The 12,305-nt window shown below is 36.9% G+C and overlaps 1 protein-coding gene across 4 annotated transcripts in view; it reads right to left on the bottom strand.

The window, feature by feature from the left end:
• Positions 1-12,305, bottom strand: part of TNRC6A (trinucleotide repeat containing adaptor 6A) — a 92,967-nt gene that overhangs the window by 56,595 nt on the left and 24,067 nt on the right. For all 4 annotated transcript variants that reach the window (XM_045542811.1, XM_045542813.1, XM_045542812.1 and 1 more), the window contains exon 4: positions 9,053-9,074. In XM_045542811.1, the coding sequence (XP_045398767.1) occupies positions 9,053-9,074 (22 nt within the window). The remainder of the gene's footprint in view (positions 1-9,052; positions 9,075-12,305) is intronic.

Genomic DNA, 12,305 nt, shown 5'->3' with positions numbered 1-12,305 from the left:
AACACTCTAGCAGGCCGGGTGGATCCTTTGAGCTCAGGAGCTCGAGACCAGCCTGAGCAAGAGCGAGACCCAGTCTCTACTAAAAAATAGAAAGAAATTAGCTGGACAACTAAAAATATATAGAAAAAATCAGCCAGGCATGGTGGCATATGCCTGTAGTCCCAGCTACTCGGGAGGCTGAGGCAGGAGGATAGCTTGAACCCAGGAGTTTGAGGTTGCTGTGAGCTAGGCTGACACCACAGCACTCTAGCCGAGACAACAGAGCAAGACTCTGTCTCAAAAAAAAAAGGAAAGAAAAAAGTCCAAGTGATTACGCACAGTATTACATTTTACCAATAAACAAATAAATATAAGTCAAAGGAAGAAATACCAATTTTGGCCAGCCAAATTAAAAAAGATGAAATATCATATTCTCATGTTGTAAGACATATTCCTTGCACTATGGCAAAGACACTGCACTGTGATTCACCCTTGCTAGGTTGGGTTCTACTTTAATAGAAGGAAAAAGCAAATCACATCTGGGTGGGGAGAAACTGCTGGCATGTTGTTTCAAGGGGCTTAAAGGGTTGCTAGGATATTGTAAAACCACAGTGGTAATTTTAATTTCCAAGTATGAGCTGGATGCCAGGAAAAATATCTGTTATCTCATCATGATTCTATAAATTTGAAATGTTATTCCCATAGGCAACTATGGTTCAGAAGAAGGCTGCCCATGCTCAGACATCTAGTGAATGAGAGCTGAAACTTAAAATCAAATCTGATCCCCAAATGTTCCTTCTAGTATACATGAAGATTTATCTTAATTCTATGAGCAAAAACAAGCTCTCTAAAAATAAAGGAATGGCTAATTATAGATTAACCACCTCAAAAATTATTTTATAGCCATTAAAACTAATGCTTTTCTCATATCTGCTTCCTGTCTCCTTTGTCCTGCTCAGTCTTATCACAAACATCTGAAGATACAAAATCTTTCACTTCTACCGATTTTAATAGTTTATTAGTATTTATAAGCAAACAGACCTACATTTGTTAGAAATCATTCTTGCCTAAAGCAAAAAGGGGTCTTCAGCACTCTTCATAACCTCCCTGAGTACGTAAATCTAGACTTACATGTATAAATTTATGTAAATCATTTTCCTTTCACAATAGGAGAAAAGGAAATATGGTCATTTTACTATTTCCCATGAAAGGTCATTTTTTTTTCCATCCTGTTAGTGCAGAGCTACAATCTTATTTGTTCTATATTGCAAAGACATCTTCCATAGGAAGAAAAATACCTGCCATTAGTAAATTCTTAACCAATAAGAACCTAAGCTTCTATTTTAAAGAAGTCAGCACACATTTGTCTTCAAAATATCTCATAAAGCAAAAGTACTATCATGGCACATTTGGAGTCATACTTGGTCTTTCTAATATTAGTTAATGCCAGCCTATAACATAATACAAAAGTCACAATTTCTACTATGCATTAAAAAACATTAAACTAAGCCCCAAATTCTAACAGCAGAACCACCCAACCTATGTGACAGAAATGAGTTATAGGGAAATGGGGTGACCAGACTCTCTGGGATTGTCATTTTCAGCTGTGAGTGGCCTCTTGTGTTTACCCCAATATCCCCCACAAGTATCACTTTCTATATGTGCCATTATGCTATCCACTTGAAGTCACAACCTACTTGGACCTCAGTTTTCTCCTCTGAAAATCTATGCAGTACAGTAATCCCTGCCAAACCATCAAAACTCCTGAAATTCATTATAGTAGGCAGCTTCATCATTGAGAAACTTAAGGTCTTACAGATTCTCAAATAATTACTACCCAGCAATCCTTCTTCTGTGTATATACAGTAGTCCTCCCAATTTATCCCCAGTTCTGCTTTCCAAAGTTTTGTTATCTGTGGCCAACCATCGTCCTAAAATAGGGTAGGGGAGTACAGTCCAATAAGATATTTTGAGACAGAGACAGACCACATTCTCATAACTTTTTTTATAGCATATTGCTATAATTATTCTATTCTATTATTAAGTTATTGTTATTAATCTCTTACTGTGCCTAACTTATAAATTAAGCTTTATCACAGCAAGTATGTACGGGAAAAAACATAGTATATATGGAGTTCAGTACTTTCTGAGATTTCAGGTATCCACTGGGAGTCTTGGAACGTTCTCCCTCCTACAAAGGAGGACTACTGTATACCCAAAGGAAATGAAATCAGCACCTTGTAGAGTTATCTGCACTATGTTCATTGCAGCATTGTTCTCAATAGCCAAGATATGGGAAAAGCTAAGTGTCCACTGACAGATGAATGAAGAAACTGTAGTATATACACACAATGGAATATTATTCAGCCATAAAAAAAGAGAGAGAGCCTACCATTTGCCACAACGTGGATGAACCTAGAGGAATAAGCCAGACATAGAAATAAAAATATTGCGTGATCTCACTTATATGTGGAAACTTTAAAAAAAAAAAAAGATAGAAACAGAGTAGAATGGTATTACAGTTATGGGGTGAGGGTGGGAGAGAAAGGGGAGATGTAGAACAAAGAGTACAAAGTTGCAGTTATGTAGGATAAGTCTAGAGAGCTACTGTACACCACAAGGGACTACAGTTAATAATACCGTAACTAGAAATTTGCGAAGAGTAGATTTTAGGTGTTCTTACCACAAAAAAAGGTAACTATGTGAGATGATAGATATGTTGTTAATATGCTTGACTGTAGTAATCATTTCACTATGTATACGCATATCAATACATTATGTTGTACACCTTAACTATATACAATAAGTAAAAAGATCTTAAAGAGGAAATGAAGTGATAAACTGACATTACAGGTAAACCAATGAAGGCCCTTAAACATATATTTACCTTCACTAAAATAAAGATGAGAATGGAAGTACAGTGGGACCAGAGACTTGGGGTTTGTTTTGTTCATGCTTATTGCCAGTGACCGTAACAGTGCATGACACAGGTATGGCACACAATAAATATTTCAGAAAACAACAGCATTTTATAAAAGCTAAGTTCGGAATAATGGATAACTACACAATTATTTTCCATTTACCTTTGTCTCCCAAGATGGCCTCATAAGACAGTGAAACAGCTGATACTGGCAGTGTGATTTAAAGAAAAAAAGAAGTAGTACTCCATTTATTAATGAGAAGGGGACAAATTAAACACTTTTCTTTCTTCAGCACAAACTGAGTCATCTCAGCCATATTCTGAAAGCTAAACTGTGCTATGATTTTATCAAATTTATTAGTCAATAAGCATAACAGAAAGGGACTTTACTATTGCCCAAGCCCTTCAGAAGGGGCTCTGTCCACCCTTTTGAAGAATGATGAAATGGAGGCCATGTGGTTTTTAAGCAAAATTCCCTTTACACCTCCCTTGGAGCTGGAGGAAGGACACTTCAAACATGATTTAGCACTCTGGTTTTGCTCCATAAAGAGATTTTATTTTGTACAGGCCAAAGCACGGAGAAAACTTTTAGAATCGGCTTCTTGCTTGGTCCTCAAAGCTCTTGTTCATTTTCATCAACACCCAAAGGTGTAATAAACAATTTAAAAGCCAATCCCCCACTCATTACAAAGTTGTTGAGTACTCTCTGAATTCAATTACGCTGGTGTTACAATTTCTTTATTTCTTTCTTTGTGCTCAATTAACAGGGAAATACTATAAAACCTGTTATAAGATTTTTCTGGATTACTTTTAAGAGATGAGTTATTTTAGTTCATCCAATGACTATTATTGCAGTATAGGTAATGGTGCCCTTCCCATTTCATCTTCAATGTATCTGTGGGGGCTATTTTTAAAGAAATAGAAGCAGTAGAGCCCAGTAGAGTTAAAAGTCAAATGTTGGCTCAGGAACTACACAACCATTAGAAAAGTTATCTAACTTTTCTTAGCCTTAATTTCACCTTAAGTAGCAATAATACTATCTACTTTCACAGGGCTGCTGAAGGAATTAAATGCAGACTTAAATTATGCAAGTACACACTCATGAAGCCCTACTCTCATATCAGGTTTTAAATATCCACTGCATGAAGTCCCAGAGTACCCAGCCTGCTGCGCTGGCCCCTCCTCAGGGTCCCACAGATTCCCAAAATTCAGTAACTAATGGGATACTCAACACATTAAGAAGCTTTTAAGACCCTGCTCTAGTATGTGTTCTGAATTGCTGGTGCCTGTTCATTAAATACTCAGAATATTTCCTTGATTAAATGAAGTATATATAAAGCATAGTGCCTGGCATACAGTAGGTGCTCAAAGTTAGCTATAATATCCACATGATTTGATGTGCAGCTAACTTAGTAGCTCTTGAATATTTTCGTGATTCCCTAGATCAATGGATTTAAGGAATGAAATTGTGTTTGAAAGATAAATACTAAGGCCAGGATTGAGTAAGAATAATAGTTTCTAATTGTGGTAGGAAAAAAATGTGTTTTAAACGGTGATTCAATTTCATATGAGTTTTTAATTAACCCAGAAAAAGAACAGCAGTAATAAACTATGCTTCCCTATTTCATTATCAGAAAATCAAGGAAAATCTTAATCCTTTTTTCTCTTTTTCTGCTTCTCACCAGGATCTCCCCAGGCTCCCTACATCTCCCTTAGGAGCTCAGGAAGTTATTATTCTTTGGAATACAGCTTGCTCATGAAATTACCTAAAGATAGCATTGACAATGATATGCGGTGGGGAGGCGGGTGAGGAAGAAAATTAGCTGTCAAAAATCAATGGTGCGGCCAGGTGCGGTGGCTCACGCCTGTAATCTTAGCACTCTGGGAGGCCGAGGCAGGAGGATCACTCAAGGTCAAGAGTTCGAGACCAGCCTGAGCAAGAGCGAGACCCCGTGTCTATTAAAAAATAGAAAGAAATTAACCGGACAACTAAAAATACATAGAAAAAATTAGCTGGGCATGGTGGCACATGCCTGTAGTCCCAGCTACTCAGGAGGCTGAGGCAGTAGGATTGCTTGAGCCCAAGAGTTTGAGGTTGCTGTGAGCTAGGCTGACACCACAGCACTCTAGTCAGGGCAACAGAGTGAGACCCTGTCTCAAAGGGAAAAAAAAAAAAAAAGTCAACAAAAGTCAACAGTGCTTATTCTTTTGCAAGAAATGTACAATCAACATGCTTCCCAAAAAAAAAAAAAAAAAAAAACATGCTTCCCAAAAAAGCCAGTGTCAGAGTTGAAAAGCTATTTTAAAAAATTACTTTTATTCTTAATCAAGTTCCCAAAGACATTCTGAAGTTGAGACATTAACTCCTTCCCTGCCTTCACATTATATAGGCCATAGGGTATCTTAAAACTTATTTATCCATCCCTATACCTCACTATAAATTTTTTAGCACTTCATTGCCCTGGTATTTCAAGGAGACACTCACAATATACATATTTTTAAAAGGCATTTTCAATATTCAAAATCAAATATTCATGCTCTTTACAGTTTTTCAAAGTTCAAGTCACAAAGTAAAAATAAAACTTTCAAGAATTTCATTATGTCATTCAGTATCCTGGTCCACAGCTTTATTAGATGAATCACAAATCCACTGCCATCAAGAAATAAGTATCTAATTGTATTCATTTAAGAAACCTGGTTAAGAACTTACTTTAATTTATGCTACTTTACAAAAGTCCAACTTTTATAAAAACAGTTTTACCACTGAGTGGCAGCAACAGTAGCATTTAACAGGAAAGGGCAGTACTCATAGAAAGAAATGAGCTCATTAAGACAGAATTCAATACAGGAGGTGCTACAGCCTAACTAGTTACGCTCAGTCTGATTATAACCATCAAGAAGGCTTTAGAGTTACGCTGTCCAGGAAGATTAAAAAATTCAGTCCCTCAAGTCACATTAGCTTCAAAAGTACTTGATAGCCACATGTGGCTAAACTTGCTCTTTACATAGATTCTTATAATATAGGGGGACAAAAAATGATATTGACAGTATGAACTGGAAATCTGAAATAGGCAAGCTCTTTTGATTTTTAAATGTTGGCGATCAATTAAAAATTTACAGGATAATAATAAAAACACTGTGGAGACCAGGGAAACCTGACAACTAAATGCATTGTGGCATCTTGCACTGGATCCTAGGACAGAAAGTAGTTACTAGAAAAACTGGCGACCTCTAGATAAAGTCTAGAGTTTAGTTAGCACCAATGCTGGTTTTTTAGTTTTGACAAATGTACCCACAGTAATATAAGGTGTTAATAATGGTGGAAAAGGAGTGACGTATACATGAAAACTCTCTGTACTATCTTTTCAACTTTTCTTTAAATCTTAAATTATTCCAAAATGAAAAGTTTAGTAAAAAAAAAAAACAAAAAACCCAACACTGAGTGGGCCAAACCTGCCCCTCTAGTCTCCAGTTTGTAATCTCTAATCACTGTAAACCCCAAACCATAAACACTACATAGACATATACATACCACAAAAATAAAACAATACATTTTCATGAACCAGGAAAAGCATAACCAATTATGAAAGGAGCCTCTGTCAAAAGAAGGATGAAGTGAGTGAAACTGCTGGCAAAGCAACATAATACATTTTGAAGTGACTTTCATATACCCAGCCTAACATTCTCAGAGTTGTGGAAAAGTCTGAAAACAAGACCCAAATATGTTCATATTTTATGTAAAGATGTAAAAGGATGATTTACATTTGGAAATGATATAAAGAGTAGGTACTCAAAGATCATGTTGCATGGGTGGTATAGTGGTGAACATAGCTACCTTCCAAAGATCATGTAGAAGAAACAAATACCCACGGGTCAAACAATCTGAGGCAGAATATAATCAAGTGCCCAAATTTAAGAGATAGCGTAACATCCTAAGAAACTAAAAAGGTAGAGACTGATGGTAGTTGGAGTGACCCATTAGAAGAAGAACTTGGAGAAGTTTAAAAAGGCATGATAAAGACATCCTAGGCTGAGAAACTGGATCAAAAAGAAACAGGAATGAATATGAAAGAGATAAGGCAGCTCTAAACAGAATAAGGGAGTGATGAGAAACAGATCCCGGGAGGTCAGATTAAAGCCAAGCAGAGGGGTCTTGAAGCACGAACTGGGGACAACTTAACATTCCTATGCAGGGGGTGGTATGAGGAAGAGGAGTTTTAGAAAAATTAATTTGGTTGTGTTCCTACTAATCTGGCAATGTTCCTATTTACGTATGTTCCACATCCCTGTAACTGTATCCAGGTTCAAAGCCACAATATTACCTTCAATTCCTCTTCTGATCTTTCTTTGCCAGTCCTGTCAATTATACCTCATGCATCTCTTTTACCCCTACTGCCAAGACCTCAGTTCAAACCCTCATTATCCTCTCCATCCCTTTCTTCCCTCTCCAATCTTGCTTCTATTGGTGACACTAGGTAGTAATGACAAAGATATGTTCCTAAAGCATAGCTTATGACCATGACACTGTAAAGGCAACCACCTTTGCTGGCTCTCCACTCCCTAACTAGCATGAAGCCCTCTGGCGCCCCCTACCTCCAGGCCTATATTCTGTCGCTTCCTAATACCCCAATGCTAAAGACAAAAGCTGCATACCCATATTCTCTGTTCCTATCTACCTGCCTCCTCTGTGTAGAATGGTTTTCTTCTCTTAGCTCTATCTTTCAAATCCCTACCCATCTTTCAGCCAGTATTTTCCATGTAGTGATTACTGGCTTTAAAAAAAGAAAGAAAAAACAAACCATGTCACTCCCCTGCTTAGGCTCTTCAGTGGCTCCTAACTGCCTGTAAAATAAAAGTCCAAGCTCCTTGGTACATATGGCATGTAAGGCCCTCTTTGACCTAATCCCTGTCTATTTCTTCAGCCTCAACCCTGCCCACTTATCGCTGGGTATTTGATTCTCTAGGAACACCACCACTGCATATCACATCACAAGATTTCTTTTCTCTGTGCAGATCCTGTTGCCATTTCAGTCTTCGGCCATTTCATCTTTTTTTTTCTTTTTTGAGAGACGAGGTTGTCTCACTGTGTTACCCAAGCTGGCCTCAAACTTCTGGGTTGAAGCAATTCTTCTGCCTCAGCCTCCACGTAGCTGGGATTACGGACACACACCACCATGCCCGGTTTATTTCATCTTTTAAGATTCAATCTTAAAGAGGTCTTCCTTGACCCCCTCTGTTAAGCTAATCATCATATCTCTGTGCTTCAGGACTATACTGTGTTTGGGTATGTCCTCCCATCACCTCTCTCTCTCTCCAGTAAAATATAAGTTACAAGTGTTCTCACTCACTCTTATACAAGTAAACCTAATGAATGTTACCTTAACTGGCACTGACCTCTAATAAAGATAGGCAGTACTGTGAGTGCATATACCAACCAAATGCAGAGATCATACTTTTTTGATAGAGCTTAAAATCAAAATTCAGAATACTGAGGCCTAACAAGTTCAGCATCTGAGAGCCTTCCACTTTTCATTACCAAATAGTCAACTCCTGGGAGGATGAAGGGTTCCTGACTCAGGACCTGAAAGGAATTAGGCCCTGGTTTCTTTATCACCCTGACGTTTTTTGCTTGGGGTATACTGGGTGTTGTTCAACCTGGCACAATGGCCATAAAATTGACAATGCACTATTCTAAGTGATAATATAGAGATGGATGTCACTATCTGCCTACAGGAAGGAGTAGGGGTCAACAGTATCCTGAGAACAAGAAATAAAGCAGGCAGAACCCCCAAGGGATGGACTGCGGTCCTAGAGGTAATCCCACACAAGAAGACTTTTAGAAGGAAGACTAAAGAAAAGGTGTATGTGGCTCAAAGACTCAAACAAGGGAGTATGTTAGGAAGTGGTGTTTATCCTAGGAGACAGTTTTAAGGTAGGTCTTGAGGCAGCAAATTCTAAATGTGGTAAGATATACCACGATAAACCATAAAACCCCAAAGGATGACTCCAAGGTGTGTATCACTGAAGAAGTCTGTTCCCACCCTCTGTTTCTTTCATGCTCTTCTCACTCCCATCCTGGAGCTGGATAAAAATTCATACAAACAACCTTGCTTTAATGAAAAACAGAATAAAAAATAGCTTTAAACAACGTACCTTTGATTTTTTGTTCAGTGGCCTAAAATAAAAACAAACAAACAAAAAACAATGTAAATATGAAACTGAAAGAAATGGATTGTTATGATAAAATGCTCATATATTACTATTATATAAAACATAGTTTCATTAAATAAGGAATTTGTCATTTAGATGAACTGCATAGGAAAAGATATGCAAAGAAAGCATGCTTTTCCCACAGATGTGCCCCATTGTCCTTGACACTATGTTTATTAATAAAAAAATTCTGTAATGTTTCTTTAGACACAAAGCACAGAAGACATCATTGTATGACAATACAATTTTTAAAATGGGAGCTACACTTTTCTCATCATTTAGTATAAAAATGATTTTTATATATAACTGTCACCTTTCAATTTAATGGATTTAGTAAGTTTTGTATATGTTTAAATGGCTTCAAAAATTGCTACAAATCAAAGGAAATTAAGTTTTCTGTAAGAAAAGCTATACATAATCACTTTAGCCAAATTAATAATAAATTTAACCTCTGGAGGTTAGGCTGCTATACACAGTTAAACATAGTCAACTTTCAAGTATTTTTGAATGGGGAAAAATTTTTGAACTAATTTGTCATTTCTGACACATCTGAAAATTCATTAAAATTACTGTGTCAGATGTTAAACTCACACGAACTGTTTTCACTGCTTTCCAATACCTGCTCCTGCTCTACCTGTTTTCTGATACAACTGAGGACAGGGGCTTGAAGACACCCAAGTTGCCTCAAGGTGAACAGCTCAAACTTCCAAGGGCCTCAAAAGAACCACAGAGGACCCAAGCAAAAATCAAATTTTTTTATTACGATCAATCGTATGGGAGTCCTGAAAATAAAAGATACAAGAATAGGCACGGAAGTGAGGAAAGACTGAATAATAGTAGTAACTGAATAACCAGGAATTGTTTCTAAATGAAGATAAAACTTTTCTTAACAGTTAAGGGGCATGATAATTCCTTTTGCCTAGTTAAATTGAGAAGTAATCAAAAATACCATTTTAAATTATATCATTATGGAATATATGGTAAAAACTATAGTAATTTCCCTAACACTGAAGCCACATCAAACATTAATCTTTCTCTGGAAAGCCAGAGAGTCAATCTAGGCACTGAGGGGCTTTACGAAGTTTTAGAGCACTAGTGACATATGAAATAATGGAGGCCCATCTTTATGGATCAAAATTTAAAGGAAAAAAAAATTGATGGAAGGACAATGCAAAAAGACCAGCCAACTAGCTTGACAACATTTATTTCTGAGAAGTCATTTTCAAAATCTGATAGTAAAAAATAAGTCTTATTAGAGAGAGTTAGCATACGAACACTTTTAAGTATTAGAAATGTGATGTCAAACAATAATACATAGTTTTCTGAAGCCTAAGAATACAAAAATTATTTTGCATGTTGAAAACTTTTTTTTTTTAACTTTCTTGGTCTCTTTCACAGTTTACTTCCAAAAGAAGCGAAATTTCAGTACATGGAAGCCATGAGCACATTATTAAAACCCAAGGTCCACAATGTTGCTCTTCTAGGCCTTACAACATAAAAGATGTCTGCTAGGCAACTCCTTGGGAAAAACAACTCCATTTTGCTTCAGAACAATGGTCAACCTCATTCAGTATTCTGTCATCTACAGAGAATGGCACCAAGGAGACACCATAAGGTGTGTCTGCTCCTCAGTACACTGACCTAATTAATATAGTGAGGGAATGTAAGTAATAGAAACCAAGAGCTCCTAACTGATTAGGAGGAAATGGAATTGATAAGAGTTCCACTTCTTTAAAATAGGTTTTTGTGGGCTGGTCTGAGGACCTAGTACATTACTCAAATTATTAAAAAGAGAATTTTCCAAGTGAGGTCAGTGATTTTAAGAGTAATTGTCTGCACTGTCCAAAACAATAGCCACTAGCCACATGTGGCTACTGACTATTTAAATATGACTTGTCTGAATTGAGATGTGAAAATGTTAATACATACTGGATTTCTAATAGTATTTTTAATAGAATGCTAAATGTCTCTTTATATTTTACACTGATTACATGTAAAAATAATAATATTTTGGCAATATTAGGTTACATAAAATATATTAAATTAACCTCAACTGTTTCTTCTCACTTTTAAATGACCTTGTCATTTAAACCTCTGGGTCTCAGTTTCCTAATCCTTCAAATGGAGAAAATAATTGTCCTGCCTACTTTCAGGGCTATTATGAGGGTCAAATAATAAAATATGAAAGGCTTTCTTTGGAAAAACTATACAACAATGTTCAAATGTGAGGTATCAATATAGATACTCTTGTACATGAAAATTAAGATTCTGGAAGCAAAACGGTTTCCACTTTTAACATTTTTTTCTTTAAAAATATCTGGGCTGTGTGTGATTCCACAAGCAATTATCGTAATTGCCTCAGTTCATTAATGAAGGCATCAGACAAGTGGCAGGACATGGCACACTGGGTGCTTTGTCTCCATCAGGCTCTGCACTCCTTGTCCCAGCTCCAAGATCCTCAAGCATACTTCAGTGGTTGAGATCTCAGGGTCTGAAGCCAGACTGCCTGCCTCGCTTTGAATCTTGGCTCTACCACTTACACTGTGTGACCCTGGTTAAATCTATTAACTTCTCGGAAGCTTAGTTTCTTCATCTATAAAACTGGGGCAGAAAACACCCACCTCAGAGCTGTTGTGAGGTCAAAGGGATTTAATTTACGTAAAGCACTTTGGACAGTGCCTAGCATATAGAAAACATTCAACAGACATTATTAGTTGCTGCTGTTGCTATCATCAGCCCCACCGAACCATGCTTTGCCTTAGTGGCTTCTCTCCCATTTGGAAATGAGCTGACTCTCCACTCATTCCAGTTCTCAAGCCTTGTTTTTCTCTTTTTGTAATCATTTACAATGCCTTAACAGTGCCAAATATTATGACCTAACACTAGGAATAAAGAATTAATCTAGTTCAATTTGCTTATTTTAAATAAGATAATTAATTAGTGTTCCAAGAGCTTTCCTGTGATTTTAGCAAGCAGCACTCAAGTATAGACCCCAGTTCTCCTGAAAGAGTTTTTTTTTAAAATGAAGAAAAGAGAAGACTAAGGTAAATTAAGGAGCAAGACTGTAAGAGAACACCTAACTGTCCTACATAAGCCACACAGTTCCAAGCCTGGTCATGTTACCATCGAAGTTACTAAGAAAATTTACTAATTAGACTGCTGAATATGATCCCCCAACAGGGCAATGAAGTTTTCT

This window comes from Lemur catta, chromosome 2 (assembly GCF_020740605.2).
Source record: "Lemur catta isolate mLemCat1 chromosome 2, mLemCat1.pri, whole genome shotgun sequence".
NCBI lineage: Eukaryota > Metazoa > Chordata > Mammalia > Primates > Lemuridae > Lemur > Lemur catta.
The sequence above is the reverse complement of the archived record's forward strand: the minus strand, read 5'-3'. Positions and strand labels throughout refer to the sequence as shown.